General features: G+C 42.0%; 1 protein-coding gene across 1 annotated transcript in view; it reads right to left on the bottom strand.

Annotated features, from left to right (window-relative positions):
- Positions 1-7,846: 7,846 nt before the first annotated feature.
- Ryr2 (ryanodine receptor 2) overlaps positions 7,847-25,079 on the bottom strand; it is a 588,770-nt gene continuing 571,537 nt past the window's right edge. Inside the window, exons 101-106 of the mRNA XM_077802933.1 lie at positions 20,851-20,985; positions 13,742-13,898; positions 12,232-12,296; positions 10,069-10,169; positions 9,149-9,200; positions 7,847-8,499 (exon numbers count right to left, since the gene is read on the bottom strand). Of these exons, the coding sequence (XP_077659059.1) occupies positions 8,404-8,499; positions 9,149-9,200; positions 10,069-10,169; positions 12,232-12,296; positions 13,742-13,898; positions 20,851-20,985 (606 nt within the window). The 3' untranslated portion in view covers positions 7,847-8,403. The remainder of the gene's footprint in view (positions 8,500-9,148; positions 9,201-10,068; positions 10,170-12,231; positions 12,297-13,741; positions 13,899-20,850; positions 20,986-25,079) is intronic.

Below are 25,079 nucleotides of genomic sequence, written 5' to 3' on the forward strand. Positions count from 1 at the left end.
GTTTTTGTAGACACTGCTATCAGGTTGAGGAAGCCCCCCTACATTTCTTGCTTGTTATGTTTTTTAAGTCATAAAAAGTATGAGATTTTGGTAATTTTTTTCTACATCTGTTGAGATAACTTTCGGGTGCTCTGCATGTTTTTAAAATGAAGTTCCCATTTCCAGTCTTTATTTCCCGCCTCTGTATTATTTGAGGATTCTGGTTTTTGATGTTTTTCTAGGTCTACAAGTTCACAGGCCTTTCTCCATGCAGTCTGAACTTCTGCTGGTTCCATCTCGGGTATTTTTCATTCAGACCCTGTACGGATGAACCATTGTGTCTCTACTGGTGGTAGTTTTGGTCGCCAGAATTACCAAGTGGCCAGGGAGTGTGGGGCCTGGAACCTGCTGCCTCATCATCTCCAGATGGACCTCAGGGCAGCAGCAGAATTGTGCTCCTTTTTGCAGCTGCTGGGATTAGTATACTTGCAGTTCCTTGGGGGCACTGGCAGAATGAAGTTCCATCAGGCCATGGGACAGAGGTTTCCGTTTCCTCATCAGCCCTCTGCCAGGGTCACTGAGCATCCAGAGGCCACCTCCCTCTACCTTGTGGCTCCTTTCCATCTTTAAACCCAACCCCAGTGGTTCAAGTGCAATTCACACTTTGACGCTAACATCTCCTGTTGACTCACCCCTGTTTTGCTTTCGGCTTGAAAAAGTTCTTTCCCGGGACTTCTTTTCCTGGCTTCAGCTCCGCCCAACTGTGGACAGAGGGTGCAGGCACTCTGGCCCTCCCCCCACTTTTCCCACAGACCTCCAACTGTCTTGGCCTCCCAGTACTGCCAGCAACATCTCAACTGAGACAAGGCACGGTTGCTATTGCTGTTGTCTCAGGAGAAACCACCCAGCATGATGAATATTGATTTTAAAATGTTAAACTTAAATTCTTATAAAAATTCACTGAAACCAAAGATTTTATCTTTGAATGTCAGTTTGAGAAACACTGATCTATAGGAAGAAATGTGAAATCTTTACTTCAGGATTCTCATGGATTGAACTATGGGTTTATTGACCCCCCAATCCCAGAGCCTCACCACGTGGCCACACTTGGAGATGGCTTGATTACAGAGGTAATCAAGGTAAATTAGGTAGCAGGGGTGGGTTCTGATCCATTATGGCTCACATTCTTATAGAAAGCAGGCATACAGACTGAGACACACAGGTAGAACACCAAGTGAAGTTGAAGACAGAGATCTACAAACAAAGGGGTGCCAGTGACTGCCAGCGAACCACCCGAGGGCAGGAGGGAAGCCTGGAGCAGATCCCCTGTGTCACAGCCTCTGGAAGGACCCATACTGCTAACTGATTTTGAACTCCTAACCTTTAGCCCAGAACAATTAATTTTTGTTTAAATCACCCAGTTTAGTACAAAAAAACCTGTTGTTTTGGTATGAAAAGCAACATGAATAAACAGGGAATTCAACACATTCATAAATAAAAAAATAAAGGTGTCAATTGTCCAAAATTAATTGACATCTTTATATAATTTTTACCAACATTCATATTGGTAATGTAATTATTACCAGTGGGAATGCTTTAGAACTTGACAAAATGATCTAATGTGTTATCCAAAAAGAAATAAAGCATTAGCTTTAAAGAAGAATGAAATTATGGCATTTGCCAGTAAATGGATGGAGCTGGAGAATATCATGCTAAGTGAAATAAACCAACTCCAAAGAACCAAAGGCTGAATGTTTTCTCTAATATGCAGATTCAAATTCACAATAAGGCTGGGAGCACTAGAAAAGAATAGCATGACCTTAGATCAGGCAGAGGGAAGGGAAGAGAGGGGATGGGATGGGATGTGGGGATAGGAAAGAGTAGAATGAAACAGACATTGTTACTGTATGTATATGTGTGACTGCATGACCAATATGATTCTGCAACCTGTACACTCAGAAAAATAAGAAATTATATCCCATCTATGTATGATATATCAGAGTGCATAAATGCATTCTACTGTCATGTATAACTAATTGAAACAAATTTAAAATTTATTAAAAAAAGAAATAAAGCATTAGAAAAATCCAGGGTTTTTGCAGGAGAGAGATGATCAATAATGATGGAGGACTTGCTGTATTAAATATCAAAACATTGGATCTATTAAAACATTGCAAATAACATAAAACTCAGTTCTATTAGCTTACACAATAATGAAAATGTTGTTTTGATCAAATGAAAAGATGTGTGGCTGGCTGGGAGTGACAGTCTAACCTTGAAGTTCATGGTAATGGTGTCAGGGTTACAAGCTGCTTCTGAGGTTCTCTCTGCTACCTTTGTTCCTTCAGTCACCATCATCCTCACCCTTCTTTCTCTCTTGGTCACAAAATGTCAATCAGAATGACTGGAGCCTGATACTTCTCATTTGCACCCAAGGGGAAAGATCATGTCATGTCCTCAAATCACCAAACAAATCCAGAGTTCTAAGTCAACTGCTGACCCTTGGACCAACCACAGGGTCAAGGATATGGTTCCTCACTTACTGACATTTTTTTACAATAAGTTTCCTTTTGTTCAAGGAAAAGAACAAAAACCTACTTGACCTAGGAGGGAAAAAAAGCCACATTTCATAAAATTCACCAGTAAAATCATCTCTGAAGCAATTTAAAAAAAATCAATTCCTTCAGTAGACATAAGGATATTTGTATTTTTAGTTCATCTTTTCAGTTTGGTATAGGGTTTTTCAATGACTGTTTCATTTTATAAAAACTCTTAAGTAGTCAAATTTATTATCATATATTGTTTATAACATTTATTATCTTCCAATATATTATCTGTAGCAATATCCCCCTTGTATTCATGATATAGGACTTTCATGTTTTTTTTTCATATTCAGTCTTCCTATGGAATTAACCACAATATTTGAAATAGCTACACATTTTCCAAATAATCAATTTTTGACTCTATTAATTTTATCTATATTTATGATTTCCTTTTACTAACATTGGGTTCAATTTACTTTGTTTATTCTAACTATGAAAACTTACACAATGTATTTTTAAACATCTTTTTAAAAATCAATACAGGGAAATTAATATCAGGCAGGCACTATTCAGGATAACTAGGGAACAGATCCTTCCTTGCTGTTATGACCTGTATGGAATATAAATTATCTATTTCATGCATATAGCATTTAGCATTAGCTAATTCTGTGTCTTAGCCTTTATAAGATTTTTATATGCAAGCATTTATTTCAGGATTTCTAGCCTTTAAACAAAAAGATAAAATTTTCTACTTTTTTACCTAACTGGTTTTAAAAAATAAACATGAAAGTAATTTGTCCTTGTATATAAAGACAGGGAGAAAAAAATAACAATCATCTAACCTTGAAGTTTTATTAATTCATAATGTATTATCATACCTAGGGTTCTGTTCCATGTATCTTTACTTTGTGTAGGAGACCTTGCAGCTTGGTCATAATACTAAAAGCTTAAATGGACATTTCCAATTTCTCTTTGTGACAATAAAGAATGTACGCACTATCTCAATTCCATGTACTACTCTTATTCTTCAAATTACAACTGTTCTTCTGATTTTATATATAAAATGTACATTATACCTAATTTTAATACATTATGGACAAGGTATCCAGAGCTGCAGGTAATTAAAATTGCAGTGTATGATGTCTTTTTTTTAAAAAAAGTCATTAGTTCTAGAGTTCCTCCTTGCATGTTAGGAGCATGACATTTAATACACTTAATAATATTCAGTGGTGTTAACCAGGCCTATAAGTAAATTTTCTCTACAAAAATTTGAAGATTGAGAGATGCTTAATGAAGATGGAGTGCACATATATCAATTTCACAGAATTCTTAGAAAATAAACATGAAATGTTTGAAGCATAAAAGGAGCTGGACTGTATTGGGGGAGTGTGGGGTTCGTGGGTTAAGGGGTCTACAATGAGTCACTAGGACATTCAATTTATTTTGACCCAAAGGCAATGTGAGTTCCTGAAATCCCTTATCTGCCTAGAAGTAGAATCTCCCTGAAGAACTCAATCATCCCAAATCCCCTGAGAGCAACTCTAATCTCTTGGAGGTAGCACTGGGTACCCAGAAGCTATCACAAAACTGTCTCCCATCTAGTCTTCTTAAGAGCACCTTTATCTTTCAAAAAGTTATTTTGTCTTTCCATAAGTGTCCTTTCTCTCCACCTTCTAAGAATCCATCTTTTCTCAGAAGTGCCCCTATGCCCGACCCTGTGCCCTATTAATATGGTACAGAATCCCCAGTTCTTACTGCTGAGTTCCATTTTTCTCTGAACATCTGTCTCTTCTTTTACTACTCTTCTGTTTGACAGTTTAATTTTCAGGTCTCTAAACACAGAATATAACAGGAAAAGTTTTCCTCCCTGACATGGAGCAAGAAAGGCAAACTAGTTGCTCCTTTGCCACTAAAGCCCCACTGAGAGATGCACTAACATATAGGATTCTTTGATCTTTTCAACTATGATGATGCCCAAAACCTTTAAGAAGAAAATAAGAATCAAAATTATTTTAACATGATGAATATTACAACTGGAAGTAGATCTTTTTAGCAACAATAAAGTAACTTTATAGACAGGAAAACCAAGATATCTATATAGAAATAAGTTTAATACCAAAGCAAAATATAATATGAAGCTTTCTTATTGCGTTGAACTAAAATTGACACTAGGTTTTTTTTTTTATTCAGAAATAGCTATGCTTGATGGAGCATATTGAAACAAGTTATTCACTTAATTACTCCTAGAATCCCTTTATTCTAGAAGTAGAATAGCAGTGAACACCAATGATGTTTTACCAAAACCTTTGATAAATCTGCTTCCTTTTCACAAGGTCATTAAGAACCTGCTATTTCCCAACTATTTTGATTGCAAGAAAAAGATGAACAAGAAAAACACTCCAGCTCCCCCACTAACAAGCAGAAACCAGAACTGAGTCATTTAACCTGCCTGGATGACCTCCTTGAGATCCCGAAGTCCCAGGAGATCAGCAGAACAGGAAGTCCTGTCACGGCCTCTCGTTTCCGTTTTGAGCAGTGATAGTACAAAACACCCTGTGATGTGGGGAACACAGAACTTAAAGCAGTTATCAGCCACCTGTTCTCATCACATGAGCTGTCCATCTGTGGCAGGATGTCAGATCCGACACTGAAGCTGGTGCCGTCGAGGATGTGAGCCACTAGTGTTCATGGCTATCAGCAGACCCAGGAGCCGCGCACGCACAGCGGTCAAGCCAGGATGCTTCCTTCCCCAGCTTCCAGCATGGAAGTGCAGACTACTGGGCAGGAATGAAGGTGACCAAGAGGTCACCCTCCTACAACATAGTAGGTATTTATGAAATAGTTCAGGGAATGTCTGTCCAAACCTCCTCTGAGTCAGATTTTTATGAATTTCATTCTTGAGTAAAGATAATCAATATTTTTAAAGTTCTATGTCTGGAGTCAATGAGGCGCTCACCAGTGATCACCACATGGAGACCCTAACAGAGATAGGGCCAAACTGGTATATTCACCCAGAAAATGAGAGCTTAAAGAAAAATGGAACATTTTCCAAGAAAAGCTAGAAAATGGAAAAAATGTTCCATTTTCCTGAATATGATTTGGCAATCAGGTCTGAAGTTTGCTCATTACAATATGACTTTTCAATGAGTTTTTGAAGGGCTGAGAACAAACCACCTTCTTTGCATGGAAAATAAACAAAAGAAAATATTTAGACCCTCTCAACCTGAAGGTATTTGGAAAATTTCAATTTCAACTGTGAACCTCAACTTGCTTGATGGATTAGATTTGAAAGTTGTTTCTGGGGGGAAATACATGAGAGGAACAAGTGAAATAAGTGCAGGATTCTATGCATGTTGAGCTGAGGTAGGCACACACAGGGTCCACCATGCTGTTCTTTGTGAATATTGTTATCAAATTGCTAAAAGGATTATATTTCTTGAGTTTGGGCTGGGCAGTCCCAAATTAAATGAGAAGTAGACAACCACATTGTGTTTGAGATTTGTTGAGACATCTTCAGAGGGGTGGAGAATTAATGACCCTGAGGGGGGAAGCTCCCTCTTCCTCCAGAGACCTCCAGAGGGAAGCAAGGGTCCTGCTCTGTTGGCCCATGGTAAGGCTGGGAAACGTGGTTTCTCCAGTGATCATTCTGCTCCCTCACTCTTCCCTCAACACTGAGGTTTGTGCAAAGCCTACTGGCGGAGATTCCCCAGATTCCAGCCTGCCTCCCACTTCAGAATCCAAAGCTGAGAGCCACCAATCAGTAGGACTTGCACAAAAGAAAACATTTCTGCTAGAAAGAAAAAAAAAAAAGTAACTTGCTGAATGTAGGGCAACTAATGAATCTATCCACTCACCTCTCACCTGTACTGTTTTGTGTCAACTGTTCTGGGTTTATAAAGAGAAGACCTAACTGTCACTGACTTCCTGTCCTGGAGGAGAACTTCCTCCTCTGCATGTTTGTGGCAAAGGGTGCCCTTTGTATTTTATGCAACTGACTTGATGGACTTCAGACTCTGCGGGGCAGATCCCTTCCCCTGAGCAGCTTGGAAGTTACTCCTGGGGCACAGCCAAATTTATTCCTTTCCCCAAGTGACACCAAAAGCCAAGGAGGATTCTAGGTGCTAAAGTAGGTGGGACTCCGTGCTGTAGAGGTGTAAAATGACACCAGTGTCCACCACAGTTCCTGGCACACATGTTCAGTGAGCATATGAGTGTTTAATGCCCCTCTTACTAACACACTGATTCTTTTTCATAATAAGAGAAAATGGATCCTTATTATTTAGAGAAAAAATTTCTCTGAGCAAGACTTTGTAAAATGAGTGATGTATAAAAAGTAAACAACTGGAAAGACAGCGACTTTTTTCCTGACATTGGTTTACTCAGAGGCTCCGTAATCACAAATCCTGCAAACCTATTCAACTGCATGTGAATCTGACAGTGTGAAAGGTCTCAGCACGGTGCTTGGGACTGTCCTACACCCACTTCAACTCAAAGGCAAGGTTTTGTGAGACACAAGGAAAAGTGAAATGGAGAAAAAAAAGAGGATGGAAAGTTAGTTAAATAGTTTAATCATAGCAGTTTTACAATTCTAAAATTAACAAGCAGACTTGTAATAAAAGAGCTCCAATGTTTGCAAAATGACCTCACTTCCATTCTGAATGTGTCTTTTTAATTGTAAAGGTTAGCATTACATTTAAAAGGACTCAAAATGGAAAAAAAATGGAGCAATTTATATATCACCCATGGTCTGTGATGCAACTGATGAAATCCCTGAATGGATATTGCTTCAGCTTTGATATCAAAAAATGGCCTGACGAGAAGTCCTTAATCAACGACTGATCACGGGTGGCCGAAAGAAAGAGAAAAACCCAAAACTACCTCAAGTTCGGAACGTATCACATTGTTGGTGGATGACATTGGCTCCGAATGTACAAATAAGCCCACGACACTTTATTACTATGGATATAATTATCATGGAAGTTCTCTCATGTTGATCAACTTGCTTCTGAAGGTTTTCTTGGTTCCTTTAAACTTGCATAATAAACATGCAATGAATTATTTCTTTTGAAAGTGTGTTTTTTTGCAGTCTTTTTGTTTTCATACAAAGATTTCATAATGTTGCAATGTTGCATCAGAGAGCATTACCAAAATTAGAGCAGGAGCAGATGGGGAGGGCAAATGAGGAGTAGCTGATGAGAAGAGCCTCGTCCATCCTGAGTCACACCACCCATCTTTTGAAACAGGTGAGAAAGCTTTTCTAACCCTCCCCCACCAGAGAAAAAAAAATGAAGAGAAAAAAAAAAAACTCATGAAATCAATCTAACTAAGGAAAAAAAGGTGGATGTAAAGAAAAGAAAGATGCTTTTCATGCACATCTTCTGCATAGCTCAACCCACATAGAATAAGGCACGGTTTCCCTTCACAACTGGTGTCCACGGCAATCGGCTAAGTGCTACAGTGCTGTGACCCTCAGACAGTTCCCTTTCAGATGGTGAAATAAAGAGGCCGGTGACTGTGGCTGCCACGCTCCACTGTGAAGGTCCCATGGCTCAGGAGGTGTCCGGGACCCTCAGAAGAAACTGCCCGCATGGTATGGTAGAGAGTGTCTGCAATGATCTTCTTCCCAGAGTTCCCGTTTTATCTGGGTATGAATTTAGATTCTTCTTCAGTCTTTATTTCTCAAACAAAATACACAAGGTGGGGGGAAAATAGGTCCTTAGAGACAGAGCTCTGATGCTCCCAGAAAGCACAGAACACTGGCCATTCACAAAATCTGCACGCTCTTTCCAAGAGGACAGAGACAGAGAGGAGGTCAGAGAGGGTGGGCAGGTGGACAGGGAGGCACAGAGAGGGAGGGGGCCTTCTGTTTTCAGTGGCGATTTTAATTTAGTTGGTCTTCATACTGTTTCCGGAAGCAATCCCCTGCTGGGAAAAATTCCCAGCACCTCTCTTGATACATCTTCCAGACGTAAGATTCCTGAAAAGCAAAGGCAATGTGTTAACATGGTCCTCCAGATCTGTGTGTGAACACAAGATATAGACAGAAGCTCAACTATGCTAATGGAAAACAGGGAGAAATCCAAATTTATTTAGTTTCAAACTAACTACAGCAGGCCTTATTTACTTCTGGGAATAAAAATATAATAATGATAAAAATATGCTTGTGATAAGTACTTTTGAGGGTTCTCTTAAAATATTATTATTAATTATATCCCTTGTCAAACTATTAACAATTTGTGGTGAGCAGTTCTGAAAGGGGACTTAGACATGTAATGTGCAGTCATTTTTAACTAACGGTAACAGAGTGAGCTGAAGTTCCTTTGAAATTACTGGCCATCTGATTTAAGCAAACAAGGGCATTATAATTAAAAACACTCAATTTTCTTACAGCTTCTAAATGCAAACCCAACACTGAAAAGTTTACAATGTGAAATTAGAATTTTACTTTTTCAAAGAAGGCAATCTTTCCAGACTCCTCCAAGGTAACAGGCATTCACATCAGGACACCTCAACCAATACCTGAGTCTCATTCCTCCCTAACTCTGCAGGGCTCATGCTTTGCCCCAGTGTGTGGGGCTTCCCTTCCCATCATTTCTTTCTGAAGATGTGTAGTCACCATTACCCACCTGTCCCGTGTGTTCGGTTTCATCTTTGTTTATGAGATACATCAGAAAAAACCTACAGATACAGAGAGATTCATGAGAAAGGGATTATATAAAAATATCAGAATATGGAATATTTTATACATCTTCTGTTGAATTCCATTGTGGTAGGCACAGAGGAAAACCACCAACACGATTCATGGAAAATTAACTACAGTGCACTGGAAGGAAGGAAGGGCGTGTTTTGACTTGACTTTCTGGTCTGATGCATGGTTTCCCCCTGACTGCAGATTGGGGTACACACACCTGACTGCAGATTGGGGTACACACCTCTGTCGGAGTCGAAGCAACACTGATGAATTTTAATTGAAGACCTGCTTAGGAAGATGGCCCCACTTACTGATGGGTTCGATCCAGTCTACTTCACCCATTTTTTTTCTTTACAATGCTCCTTTACATCTCCTCTGTTAGATACTAAAATTGGGTGAAACTAGGAATAACATTTTACCCAACTATAATTTTGGCTACTTCCACATAGTGGCCATATTTCTATGTATTAAAAAATCAAAAGCAACTTTTAACTAGGTTTCCAGTAGTGCCTACAGAGACCTGTAATTCTGCAGATTTAATAAAAGCAGGCTTCACATCCTACTAGGAAGCAGCTGGAGGATTCCTGTTTGAGATAGGGAAGAGCTAAGACCCCCACAGAGGCTCTGCACCCGACTCTCCACCCTCCCTCCTCCACATTTTAGAAAGAATCCTTCATGTGAAGAGCTGCAGTTTCAATTCATAATTCAACCTATTCCAGAGGGAAAGACAGCCAATGGCTGATGGTCCTTCTTTTAAAGTATCTGAGCAACTGTGTAGAGAGAGCAGCTCCCCTGTCACCCCCTGCCATGCCTCAAGCTGCTTGGGATGGGCAGAGAGTCTGGCTGGGTACTCACAGGTAGTTGGCCAAGTTGTGCTCCTGCAAAGTGTGGGTTTCAAAGCCATGTGGCACTGTGTCAAAGTAGTCATTGCCTATTCCACAGATGAAGCACTTGGTCTAAAGGACAAAGGGAAACAGTCAATGTCAGGGGTTCACAAAGCAAAACTCATCACACAGCAGCAGCAATTTGGTTTTCTTAATATACATCAAAGATACCTGTGTGGAGGTTTTGCCAGACCCTTGAAGGTGAATTTAACTGTTTCCACAACCATTTTTTAGTGTAGTTTAAATAATACTAGTACTGGCAGCAAGTAATAAATGCAGAGTGCAGGATGAAGACAGCCAAAAGGCTATTTTTTTTTTTTGGCAGTCTACATGCAAATGTCCAGACTTAGCAACCACTCTTGATCATGACATTGACTACAGCTACATAGGCAGGATTAACTGTCCTCACCTGGCACTGCAAACTTAGTACCTGCATGCACCAAGTCTAGGAACCAAAGGGATAAAGAGGTACATTACTTCCCTTTGGGGAGGGTCAAATCTAATAACAAACCATGAGGCATTCCAGTGACTCTGTGGGTCTGCCCTGGACCAGGTACTGTGGGAGGTAGGACTTAGCCAATGGATGTGTGCTTCCCTGTCAATTCCAGGAACTGGCTACATGGTCTTTTCGCCTCCCTTTCCACTGAACTACGCCTCTCATCATGCAGTCCACAGAACGGCAGCTGCTTGCTTGACCATCTGCAGGACTGGCCCACACACACCCAAGGAACAGCAGCCCCTCCATTTCATGATCTGAGTTTTGGAATTAGAGTGACTGTGTTATCAGGCCAAGTGGATTTAGTGTTGACACCTCATTCCTCACCAACTGGAAGCTGTTTAATTCCATCTAGAGCATGCCCATAAGGCAGATCCTGGGTCCTGGGATCAAGGTGATGATGGTAACTTAGAAATTTCATCCTGCCTTATTGGTCAACAACTGCTGACCACATGTGGGATTTGGGAGAACAACCAGGTCTTTGCATGGCTCTACTGGATGTCCTTTAAACCAAACAGGTTCAATTCATATTGGTAATCTGTTCCAGGAGCCTGCTCTTCCTACATTGACCCAGGAGAGCTAACTGAGCCACCAGCACCCATCCAGGGGCTCCTGCCTGCAGCCCAGGAACCTGCTGGCTTGCTCCATCTCCTTGTTCTGCACTGGGGCCGCCATGTTCTCTTCAAGCTCCCAAGTACATCTGTTCCATTTCATTTCTGCCTCCTCAGGGGCACTTCTTCAGCAACCTCAGAGGCTCTTCATAACCTCTACCTGGAAATGCTGTGGCCTCTTCTCTGCTTCTGGTCTGGCCAGTTTCTAGTCCACTAACCCTAACCCTCATCTGAATCCACAGTTACCATGTAAGATATAAATCTCATCACCTTGCTGCCCTCCTAAATCCTTGCCTTCTTTCCCACAGTCCATATGATCAACTAGATTTCTCAAGTGAGTTATTATAGGCTCTTCATTAACTGGTTTACCTCTCAAGCTCCATCACTAGCATTTAATGCTTCATCCTCAACCATTTACACTCTCAAAAAAATTTTGGCATATCCAAATTCCCTAAAATCAGAGCCTTGGCAATAGGGCCTTAGATGGTGAGGCTCTCACACAACTGCATGTGAGTGGTACCCTGGAGATGAGAATGGAACAGAAGGGGATAGTGATGAGGAAGGTACCACTGTCCTGCTCTCTCACTCTCAAACCTACACCTCCACCAGCTTTGGGCCTCAGCTTGGGCATCTCTTCCAGGAAGTTCCCTGATCATCCAGGAATGACCAGCACCAGCCCTGGAGACCCCAGTGCTCAGGGGTGTCCCCTCACAGGAGCTCCTCCCACTGCCCTGTAATCAACTACCTGTGTGCCTATCTGTTGGTGGATCTGTGGTTAGGATGAAGAGTCTCCCACTTGTTGAGGGTGGATGGCACCCATTACTGCAGTCCAGTTCCAGTTTAGCTACTGTTTCAGCACATGTATTGGCTGAATTGAAAACTACAGTTGAAAACTGAAAAGGCCAGTGAAACCACATGTGGTATGGGTCCCTGAGCCCCTTCCCCACACCCATGCTTCTCTTGACAGAGGCAGTGAGGAAGATGAACATCATGATAACCACAAAGCATGCCACAGGAAGAGGCTTACCTCCATGTCTTCCTTGACTTGCTCCTGTTGGTCTCTCAGTTCCCCAAAAGCATCAATAATTAAACCTAGTGTTAAACAGAGACACAACTTAATCTTTATGGACCAGAGAATAACAAATTCATAGTCCTTTGCCCGTTGCATCTGAAGAAAGAGAAAAATATATAACTCTATAAGAGAATGCTCAAAACTTCATAGACTTACCAGCTCACATCCAATTTTTCTACTAGGGAGTCACTCTATTTTGGGAGGGAGAAGAAGTTACTGAAGCGAACACTCACTAAACGAGCTTTTAAAAATGAATGACAGTGCAAGAAACTTCTGATCAACTTGGCATACGCGGAGGGTATGTACCCACCTACTTCATGCTGCAAAAGAACAACTGGGGTTTGTGGCTGTAAAACACAGAAAATTCTCCAGAACAGCTTTGGAGTATCAAGTTTGGAATAAACCAGCACCTAACTGTGGGAATCCTCAGTTGCCTTCCCATGAGGTCCTACAGGTGCAGCTTCCAGAAGCTGCAGTAGACATTCTGTTTCAGCCCCTGCACTTTCTTCCAAGAGTTTTATGATTTCGTCGTCTCACCAAACACACTTCTACTGCACTCAATAAAGACCTAACACATAGACTGTGAACCTTTACACTTCTCCATGTATTTGAGAAAAAAAAAAAAAAAACCCAGTGCCACTTTTTGCCTGTGGAACTTAAAGGATACTGTCACATTAGACATCTCATTCAAGTCAGGATAAATGTGTTAAGCAAAGAAAATAAAATGAATGATTTTTTTTTTTCTGAGAGTAAAAGACCACACTCCAAGTTAGCCTACAATAAAAAGAAGAACCAGGGGCTCATGGCAGCCCCATGGCTAGACATGAGGACTGTGAGTCCAGACGGCCCCAGTCTGGATGTGGGCTCCTGCCCAGCATGGTGGGACTCCACACTCTGCTCAGGCTGCGCAGACTCACCAAGGCTGCCTCTTCCCAGGCAAAGTGTGGGTAACAGCCCGGTCCTCATGATGCTAGTGAGAGGGGAACACATGCCTGGCATGAGGCAGGTTCTCAGCAGCGAGAGCTCTGACTGTTTATGTTGCCCTAATTACATGTCAGGCACCAAACTGGGCATTTGAACGAGTATCACTTTTTAAAACCTCTCAACAACCATGCATAGGGCTTAGAGATTTACGTGACTTCCATGTGACAGACCCACATGGCTTTGGTTCGCCCAGTCCCCCCAACTCCTCAAGCTCCTAAGCAGCAGGACTGGAATTCAAACCAAATTAAGTGCTCTGTCCACTGCTGTTCAAGGGAGACACAGAAAACCGTATCCCTCCCCTCTCAGGTCCCAGGCTGCTTATTTTTCCCTCTACTAGTTTGACCAGGAAGAAACCGGGAAAGGGAAAGCTCTGTTTGGCCTTTCCAGAAAACACACTGCATCTTTGCCCCATCCTGAGCTTCAGCTCCAACCACAGTGGCTCTCGTTCCGGATGTCCTAACCCTGGGAGGAGGAGGCTCACCTTGTATGATAGCCAGGAGGATGACGATCACGAAGAAGAAGAAGGTGATGTCGAAGATGATGCGGTAGATCTCATACTCGTCTCCTGCTGGGTCTTCAATCTCATCTCCAATGCCCCCTCCAGCACGGACCCCCACATACATGTGGAACATGTAGCACTGTAAAGGGCAGAAGGTGTCACTTCTTGGGCAATGTCTCCCAGTTTTACACTCAAGATCCCTGCCAGATGAGGTGGTGTACACCTGTAATCCCAGCAGCTCGGAGACTAAGGCAGGAGATTGTGAGTTCAAAGCCAGCCTCAGAAATTTAGCAAGGCTCTAAGTAACTCAATGAGATCCTGTCTCAAAATAAAAAATAAAAAGGGCTAGGGATGTTGCTCAGTGGCTGAAGACCCCTGTTCAATCCCTGGTACCAAAAAAGAAAAGAAAAGAAAAGATCTCCAAGATTTTCTCTCTGCTTCCCGATGCTCACTCTGGAAAGGATCTCAGAATCATCTCTGCATTTTAATCCTGGTAACTGTGATGCAAACTCTTGGATCCTACACACCACTGTCTTTCAATTAAAATTCTCTGCTGTGGGCTCTGCCTAGCACCTGCTGTCTCACTTTGCAGATAATGAAAAATCCTGCATTAGCGTCTGGGCACCAATGCATTTAGGATAATAAGGTCTCATGATACCATTGAAGCGCATGAAAAAAAAAATTTATGAATGAATTGCCCAGTCACTTGACGACAGCAGCAGAGGAAAAGACAAGCTCAAGACCCTCACTGAACCACCTGGAACTTCAGAAACCGAGCTGGAGAAGAGCAGACTTCACAACCCCAACCCTCCCCTCACCTAGAGTGTGTGGAATCAGGGGCTGGGAGTCTTTCCTAATTTAACATCTGAGATAAAGAAAAAAGACAGAGGGGACAGACAGAGGAAATAGCGGCTCATTGGTTCAACCCTGAAACATAAAGGCAGAAATTACAGCTGGCTACGGGTGCACAGCACAGGGAATAGAGGGTTCCTACAGTGGCTTCGGGGCAGGGTTGTTACCCCAGTGCCACTGGCATTTGGGTTGGGTAATTCCTTGCTGCAAGGAACTGTCCTAAGCATTATAGGCTATCTGAGAAGGGTCCTGTGACCTCAGTCTATAAGATATCAACAGCATCCCAGTCCCTGGTGACAACAAAACACTGTCTCCTGATGCCACCCCTATGGGCAGAGTTGTGCCAGGTTGAGAGTCACTGGCTTAGAGCACCCAACGTTCCATCCTCGTTCAAGGCAGATCCTAAGTCCCCATCTCGGGCTCAGAACTTTAGCCCCACTCACCCACTAAGCTGTTTTTTCACGGCTGCCTCCCCCACACCTCCTCCAAAAAAGCTCTTCCTGATCCTAGATCTCTGCTCTACATTCACCTCATGTGATATCCTTTCCCATTCTTATCCCGTCACAACTCATTCTTTTGGAAATAAATTAATAATTTTTTTTTCCCATAAGCCCTTCTCAGAATGGTCCATACATTCTGATTGACCCGAATGCTATGTCACCCATCAATTCAAAGCGCATTTGCTGGCTGCCTCCACAGCACAGAGGCAAAGGCCCTGAAATGCCATCTCACTCGGTGACACGTGGCACTCCTAGCTTTCTGGCCTCCTTCTCAGCCTCCCATGCCAGTCCTTCCCATCTCCCTGTCTCTTGAGAGCCAATGCCCAGGACTATGCTCTTCGATCCTTTTTCTTTTCCAACCCCCCCTTGGGGTACCTTTCTCTGTTTCCTGGCTAACTGATCTCCACTGGGCCAGTCATTTCCAACCCTTTCTCTTTCAGCCTTGCTGTCTTCCTGAACTCCACATCTGGGCCCCAGCTTGTCTGATGGCCTATCTCACTCCACTGGAACCGGCTCTGCCCCTTTCCTGTTCCAGTGCCAGTGCCTAAAATAACACCTGGAACATGACAGGAACTCTACACTCGCCTGTGGATGAATGAGGGCCAGATGAGCTGTTCTTGTGGAGACCTGTGGCCTCAACCCATTGGCCTCAAATTCTCAGGTGACCTGAAAGAGCAGAAAGTGCAGGCAAAGAACAGGTTGCAAGAGGACACCAAAATGCTCCTAACTGGACTGAGACCAAAAGCTCAAAGATCTGATGGATGCAGGAGATGACAGGTTTCCTGGGTCAGAGGCCTGGAGCCGAAGGAGCAGGATTCAGTGAAGATGAGTCATTCAGAAAAGTTCTGTGAGCTGGCACACAGCTGCAATGCCTACCCACGAGCACTGGGAGCACAAGACAGCCCTCAGATCTGGATGAGGCAGAGGGGCCTGGCCCTAACTGCACATGAGAATCTCTTGGAGGCGCAAACATTCTGGATTCCTGGTTCCATGTACTGAATTCATCTCTGGAAGTGAAATTTTAAAGAAGTCACTTTAAAAAAAAAAAATCCCCAGGACACTGCAGTGATTTCTCAGAACTTTATGCCTGAAACTGTTGCCAGGACATTTGTGGGGGGAGGACATTTTGTTTTCACTGAATATTCCTGAACCCTGTTTCAGTTCGTTTTAGCACACATATTCCTTATATTTACTAAGAAGAAATGCAGACATTTTCTCCAAATCTGTGTCTCCATATGTGCTCAGCTGTGGCCAGAGGAAAGGGACAGCTCTGACTAAGGCCGCCCTGTGCCCAGTTCCTGAAGGCTGGTTCAGCTGTTCTTGCTGGCTTTACCAGTACAGCTTTGTATTCAGAATCTTCCTCTTTAGTTTGGACAATCCACTTGCCCTTGCTCTGGAAGACTGGCATATCTCTGTCAAACTCTGGTCCTGGGATACCCATACCAATGGCCACAGGGAGCAGCAGGGAGGACATAGAGTTCCCATCCACATCTTGGAATGTCCTACTCTCCAGCTCTGCTTGCTTGGAGCTGCATGTGACAGTGCTAGCGAGTACCATCCAGGTAGTTCCTGACTGACTCCTGTTGACCAAGACTTTTGGACTATAATTGGCTTTCCATAAAGAGCTTTTCTTTAGGAAAGCAACTTACTACATGAAATCTTTCCCCTGCTGAGGATTGAATATAGGGTCTTGCACATGGTAGGAAAGCAATCCACCAGTGAACTACACCTGCAGGCTGCTATGTGAGCTCTTAATGAGTAAGATTTGGCATTCTGACTTATACATGAGACTAAATTACCAAGGCAACGTCTCTTTCCTTTTCTCTCTTGCTAGCCATCCAACCAGCCTTTCCTAGCAGTATCCCTGCATCTCATTCCCCACATTCCTTGTATGGTAATTCCAAGCATGCTGAGCCAGGGTTTCCAGCATGGTTCAATGGCAAATTCACGTCCATGCTGAAAAGATAAGAGTCTTGTGGATTTTATTATTTAGGCTCAATGAAATACTACATTTGAAAATAATAAGGGCACAGTTCACCAATGGGGTTTGGGTACTGGTTCTCATGACCTGGTTGTCCCCAGACTCAGCATGGCTACAGTGGTGCCACGTGGGGGTGTCAGGTTTTCAACCACCCAGTGATCCTTCTGGTCCTGAAAATGAAAATCCTGTGTCTACATTTCTTTTCATAGAATTAGCCAAACATGGTACTAAGAGCTGGAGTTGGAAAGATGTAATTCTTTGAGGGGAAAAAAATGATACACTTCTTTCAGAGAATGTGAGTAATGAGGAAGAAAAAGTGCCTGGTCCCACAAACATGGGGACCAAGCAACTGTTAATTCTCAGGACTGTACATGCTACATCTTGTCTTCCTCATTCACCTCCTCAAGGGATCTGTTCTGGGGTTGAGCACTACGTTGCCTTCAGGAGGACTGGTAAAGACTTTTTTTATGTTTTGAGACTTTATGTTGGATAAAAAAGGGAAGGGGAGAAAGGGTGGGCAAAAAGGGTGAGAACAATTAACTGGGACCATCTAGAATGGTCACCTAACTTCCAGGAGGGTGCTCCCCATCTCCATCACCCCAAAAGCCTTTTTCCAACGAAGACATGCCTTGGAGTCCTACCTGAGCCACAAGTACAGGGGAGATCTAAGTGGTCCACCCACACTGTGGGTTTCCAGAGCTGCCCCAGTGACTCCTCTCCTGTGGAGATGAATGTCCTTACACAGGTCCCCTCAGTCTCCCTAGGTATTTAGCTGCAACCATCTTTTCCCCTGGACTTTAGATCCTCCTATGTTCTTGGCAAGGAGGTTCGAATTCTATCAGGACATTGCTGGTTTAATTAGATTCTCAGACTCAAAACACCATAATCCAGGAAAAAATAAAATTAAATAAATCCCCAGTAAAGCAGGAGTGGTAAAACTGCAGCCACAGCGCCACCTGCTGTGAGGTAGGGCAGCAGGGAGCACCAACCTTGAGAGGCTCCCTGGACTGCTGGCCTTGCCCTCCTGCAGAGGTGGTGGACAAGCATGTGAAGCTCACATAGGGGACCTGAGTGGAGAACCATAACTAAAGAGAGAACAGAGATTCTTGTAGAAGAGAGATCTCACCCTAGGAAAAGGAACTACTAAAAGATATTACCAAGAAGGGCTTCTCCTGTGAGAACTGAATTAAAGTAAGATGGGACAATTTCCTGTTCTGCTTCTTTCCTGTCCATAGGCACACTGGGCTCTACTTTGAAAGAGCATTGTGATCAGTTACACTTTACACTTGGTCAGCTTTTTAAAGAAGATACGCCATGCAGGTTAGTAAGAATCCAATTAACTGGGGATGCTTAAGCCCCAAGACTCTGAGAGTTTTTAAGAACAAGCAGCTGGCCTTGAGCTTGAGCAAAACCTCAGACTCTTGCCTGGCTTTCCTGATCCGCAGCACCCATGGAAAGGCTAAGAGCTGGGTGTGGCTAGTGTCTGGAAAATGCATTTTCTCTGTGGGAAGGAAACATCTGAAATAGCCTTATGATGTCCATAAACTCTCCACCGTCCAAAGTAAGCGAATTGCTATGCCCAGAGATGTGAGACCCTACACCAGAGCTGGGCTCAGACAATCTCAGTCCCAAAGATTCCCAGAAATCCCTTTAACAGAAGAGAACCAAGATCTAGCTAAGTTTATTGTTCAAACCATCAAGAGACATGCCTCTTCATGGTAAAGAGTGGCAAATGCTCCAGCTTCTGTGTTTGTGTCCTGTGAAACTGGGCAAAAGCAAGCAGGTGAAGGCCATCATCTTCTAAGCAAAATTAACAGCAGTAAGGGAATCACATCCTGAGAACCACAGTGAGAATGTTGTCCTCTAAGGATGCTTTATTGACAGCTTATTGTGGTGGAGACTGTGCTACAGCAGGGGAGACCAGGGAGGTGCCGAGGGTTACTCGGGCATGGAAAGGAGAACCAGGGTGGCAGATCATCCCCCTACCTAACACTGTCACTCAATGTCACCATCTGAGACCACCCCCACAGTTCACAGTATAAAGATCAGGTTCTCTACAAGGTTTTCCAAAACTTTGGAATTTCTAGGTCACGTTTTTCTTGGAAGATCTTCTTAGAAAACAAAGGAGCTTAACAGAATTTACAAAGATGTTATCATGCAAGTTCCTGAGGGCAGGGATGGTGTTTGCTCAGTCAGACCTTATCCTCAACAAATATCTGACACAAAAATAACAATTAATAGCACAGGGCACAGAACAATGGCTGAAGAATGACTCTTTCTAACCATGTGGCCTATGGCAACTTGTTCCACCTCTCAGGAGCTCAGTCTCCCCATCTGTAAAGGTGGATAATAACAGCACTCCTATAGCATAATTGTTAGGAGGCCCTGGTTTTGGGCAATGCCTGGTTCATTACTTACTTAGTGTTAAGTCCCATGCAAGTACTTAATAAATAATCAAGTTCAAGTTATGAACCTGTAACTGAGACACCATTTCTTACTTTTCAGGAACTAGTTTGGATAAATGACCATGACTGTGACATGTTGTCTAAGTAGGTGACTGACACATGGACACCACAATGTCATGTGCAGAACATCTTCAGGATGGAAACAGTGATGTGAAATTTGGGAGAATTAAGAGGGTCCTGTTAGTCATCCCCCTCAGCTTCCTGTATGCCCTGCCTCTCCCCCTGGCCAGGAAATCCACCCTCTAGATGGTTATAATATTGAGAAGAATTGAATTAAGCTCTCTTTTATAATGTGTTGGGGATAAAACAGTCTTAGACTTCTAAAATCAATAATATATTTGGTTAAAAAAATAACTCAAGAAAATAAAGTATACAAAACGACAAACATACATCTTTTCCTCTCCCCTGATCTGTGGTCCAAATCCCAGTGCATCCTCTCACAGTAATGCCCAGAGACTTGCTTTGTTCCTGCCACTTAAATGCAATCTCTATGTCTTTCCATATCAGCATACAAAGAGTTCCCTCATTTTTAAGTAGTACAGGCTCTTAATGAATTTACATACTTATTTAATCAGGGCTCTATTGATTAATCTAGATTATCTCCAATTTGTGAGAATAGCTAATGGTCTACTAACATATAAGGGCATATTTGGAAATAAGCCATTCAGTAAATCACCAGCATTGATATCCACAGGTCAAAGGATATGTGTACTTCAAAATTTTCTAAAATTATTGTAGCAATTCAAATTCTCAGTAAGATTCATGAAAGTGCAGGCTCCCCATCAATTCACCAACTGTAAGGGCTGACAAACTTTAAACCTTTTCAAGCTTAATGGATAAAAAGTGAGTTTTTGTTGTTTCAATTTGCATTTCTTTCATTGTGACAGGGATTTAGCATCTTTTCATATTTTCAAGCCCACGGAATTTATTTCACTCTAAATTGTCTGCCCATGTAATGTGCCAAATTTGCCATTTTTTTCTACCGCTTCAAATTGTTCTCCAGGAAATAACCACTTTAGCTACAGTCCTGGATCATAAGAGCAACAGGCTAAGTTGGTCAGCGCTGCCCTCCAACTCTAACCAAGTCACTCAGCAAGTCCACCAACTTCTAGCTGGGCAGCAGATGTGGTCCTTTATGTTCTGCTGAAAGGGAAAACCGCTGATTGTCTAAGAGCCCTTCAACTTTCTATTGTGTATAGTATTTTTTCTTCTGTACTGACAAAGCATGAATATATTAGATTGAAGCAGCTGGATAACTTTTTCATTCATTTAGATCAAAACTTAGGAACTCACCGTTAGCATATCGTCACATTTCATATCTGGTGTATCACCATCTTCACTCTTATTGTAGAATTTTCGGAAAAAATTGAATGCCACCACAGTATATAGGTATACGACAACAGCCAATAATCCCACAGTTAATACCAGCTGGAAAGCAACATGACATTGAACATGTATCAGAAACAGGACTTGTACATCTGGGTGGGAGGACCCCAGTGGCTTTGCCCAGTAGAGGCTAATGATGCCCATTACCTCTTCCTTCTCACCTTTCTTAGCCCCCGTGGGGAGATGTGTTCACATATCCTCTTCATCAGGTGGTAACACTACCTTATGCAAAACCTGCCTGCCTACCTGGTTAACAAAGGCCCAGGACACTATTTGCAGATGATATGATTCTATACCTAGCAGACCCAAAAGGGTCTACAAAGAAGCTATTAGAGCTAATAAATGAATTCAGCAAAGTGGCAGGATATAAGATCAACACGCATAAATCAAAGGCGTTCCTGTATATGAGCGACAAATCCTCTGAAACGGAAATGAGGACAACTACTCCATTCACAATATCCCCCCAAAAAATAAAATACTTGGGAATCAACCTAACAAAAGAGGTGAAAGATTTATACAATGAAAATTACAGAACCCTAAAGAAAGACATAGAAGAAGACCTTAGAAGATGGAAAAACATACCCTGCTCATGGATAGGCAGAACTAACATCATCAAAATGGCGATATTACCAAAAGTTCTCTATAAGTTCAATGCAATGCCAATCAAAATCCCAACAGCATATCTTGTAGAAATAGATAAAAGAATCATGAAATTCATATGGAATAATAAAAGACCCAGAATAGCAAAAACAATACTAAGCAGGAAGTGTGAATCAGGCGGTATAGCGATACCAGACTTCAAGCTATACTACAGAGCAATAGTAACAAAAACAGCATGGTACTGGTACCAAAACAGGCGGGTGGACCAATGGTACAGAATAGAGGACACAGTAACTAATCCACAAAACTACAACTATCTTATTTTTGATAAAGGGGCTAAAAGCATGCAATGGAGGAAGGATAGCATCTTCAACAAATGGTGCTGGGAAAACTGGAAATCCATTTGCACCAAAATGAATCTGAATCCCTATCTCTCGCCGTGCACAAAAGTTAACTCAAAATGGATCAAGGAGCTTGATATTAAATCAGAGACACGGCATCTGATAGAAGAAAAAGTTGGTTATGATCTACACGCTGTGGGATCGGGCTCCAAATTCCTCAATAGGACACCCATAGCGCTAGAGTTAACAAATAGAATCAACAAATGGGACTTACTCAAACTAAAAAGTTTTTTCTCAGCAAAAGAAACAATAAGAGAGATAAATAGGGAGCCTACATCCTGGGAACAAATCTTTACTCCACACACTTCAGATAGAGCCCTAATAACCAGAATATACAAAGAACTCAAAAAATTAGACAATAAGATAACAAATAACCCAATCAATAAATGGGCCAAGGACCTGAACAGACACTTCTCAGAGGAGGACATACAATCAATCAACAAGTACATGAAAAAATGCTCACCATCGCTAGCAGTCAGAGAAATGCAAATCAAAACTACCCTAAGATACCATCTCACTCCAGTAAGACTGGCAGCCATTAGGAAGTCAAACAACAATAAGTGCTGGAGAGGATGCGGGGAAAAGGGCACTCTTGTTCATTGCTGGTGGGACTGCAAATTGGTGCAGCCAATTTGGAAAGCAGTATGGAGATTTCTTGGAAAGCTGGGAATGGAACCACCATTTGACCCAGCTATTCCCCTTCTCGGTCTATTCCCTAAAGCCCTAACAAGAGCATGCTACAGGGACACTGCTACATCGATGTTCATAGCAGCTCAATTCACGATAGCAAGACTGTGGAACCAGCCTAGATGCCCTTCAATAGATGAATGGATAAAAAAAATGTGGCATTTATACACTATGGAGTATTACTCTGCATTAAAAAATGACAAAATTATAGAATTTGGAGGGAAATGGATGGCATTAGAGCAGATTATGCTAAGTGAAGCTAGTCAATCTTTAAAAAACAAATACCAAATGACTCCTTTGATATAAGGGGTGTAAACAAGGACAGGGTAGGGACGAACAGCTTGAGAAGAATATTTACAGTAAACAGGGATGAGAGGTGGGAGGGAAAGGGAGTGAGAAGGGAAATTGCATGGAAATGGAAGGCGATCCTCAGGGTTATACAAAATGTCATATAAGAGGTAAGGAGGGGTAAGTCAAGAGAATACAAATGGAAGACATGATTTACAGTAGAAGGGGTAGAGAGAGAAAAGGGGAGGGGAGGGGAGGGGAGGGGAGGGGGGATAGTAGACAATAGGACAGACAGCAGAATACATCAGACACTAGAAAGGCAATATGTCAATCAATGGAAGGGTAACTGATGTGATACAGCAATTTGTATACGGGGTAAAAGCGGGAGTTCATAATCCACTTGAATCAAACCGTGTAATATGATGTATTAAGAACTATGTAATGTTATGAACGACCAATAAAAAAAAAAAAAAATAAGAAAAAAAAAAAAAAAAAAAAAAAAAAAAAGAAACTGAATATAACTTAGCTTCATGTCCAGAGAGAGCCGACACTGTCAATAAGCAGCTCAAAATGTTAATTTCTCTATCTTCTAAATATCAGGAGAAGAAACTTCATGAAATACTTTCCCTCTTTTTATGAGATGGAATTTCTGTAAATAATCCACATTCCTAATAAAGTCCATCTTATTTTTCTTATGATACTAAGAGAGGTTCCAAGTTATTTTCTCTTTCCACCACATTCTAGAATTAAGCAGGAAGTTGTGTTGCTTCTGAAACCTGGGAACACCACTGATAAGGATACATGGTGCACATGTTTCAAAAATAAAGCCAAGAAATCTAGCTTTGTAAACACCAACCAATGATCAATGTGAAAAATTCCATGGCTAATGGCCACAGCTATTCTGAAGGCTAGTTTTCCTCAATGTTTAATTAAGTGCCACAGTTTAAAAGGCCTTCTTTCTGCTTTATATAATCTTTAATTCCCAACTATATGGTTTACATAGATAGATACCTTTAATGGGATATGCATACAGTGTTGAAAATGTGACTTACCAACTGGTAGCAGTGTATTTCTAGTTGTATCACAGAAATTCTAAATATACTAAGACACATTACCTTTATTTGTCCTCTCTCTGATTATAACACAACCCTTCATTCTTGACTGTAACTGTGTATTTATTGTCTACAAAATCAGTTTTACAATTATCTCCAGAATTCATGTTACACTGATAGAAGGCTTAACTCACTTCTATAAGTGAAGTAAATTTGTGCACAGTTTAACTCTTATGACGATTAAGCTCTCTGTATTTCTGCCAATGAAAATTTGACACTCAAAAGGACACCCAAAACCTTAGAGATTGTCTGAAAGTGGCAGCAGACATCTTGTGTAGAAACAGATCATAGGCTGAGCATCCCCAGCTCTGAACCTGCACTGGGAGCTCGGCATGAAGACGTGCTGGCTGGCGAGTGAGCACAGCAGACCTGTCACTATGCTCGCCATGCATGCCACAGTCACGTTCAGACCACAGAGTGACATGGGTAAGAGCCACCTGCAGGAGCCAAGAGAGCAAAGGATGTATGAAGGAAGCTGCGGTGGACACAGTTCAGGTATTTTGGAGGGACACATTGTTTAAAAATGTGCTGGGTTAGAAGATTCTGGAAAAGGACTCTTATAATCCAATACCTGAGAATGTGTTTCCGCCCAGTGGACACTTGAGAAATAGCAAATGAGTCAACGAATGCACATTTCTGCAACATGATTCAGAGTAACAGAAAGTTTTCACATGAACAACTGATTGCTATAAGCTGATTATCTGAACCTAGACCAGCTTCTTCCAAAAGCCAGTATGATCTTGTCAAGAACGAAACATTCCTTTTTGTTGTTCAATTTAAAAGGAGAGAAAAGTATATAAGATTCCCAGTTTCAACACATCACAGTACATTAAACCACAGCATCTCGTGTTCTATTACTGATACGACCAGTGCGTCAGGGTGCTGCGACCCGTCTGGGTGCCATTTGGGATCCAATGGGGAGACCGATGCATGACGGGCCAAATAATAACTAATTCCTCAGTGCTGAACATGTGCTGTTCTAGGTACTATTTGTTTTTATTTAATTTTCACAAAAATCCAATAAGGGAAGTACTTTCATTATTTTCAT

Source organism: Urocitellus parryii, chromosome 9, assembly GCF_045843805.1.
Source record: "Urocitellus parryii isolate mUroPar1 chromosome 9, mUroPar1.hap1, whole genome shotgun sequence".
In the NCBI taxonomy this organism is placed as follows: domain Eukaryota; kingdom Metazoa; phylum Chordata; class Mammalia; order Rodentia; family Sciuridae; genus Urocitellus; species Urocitellus parryii.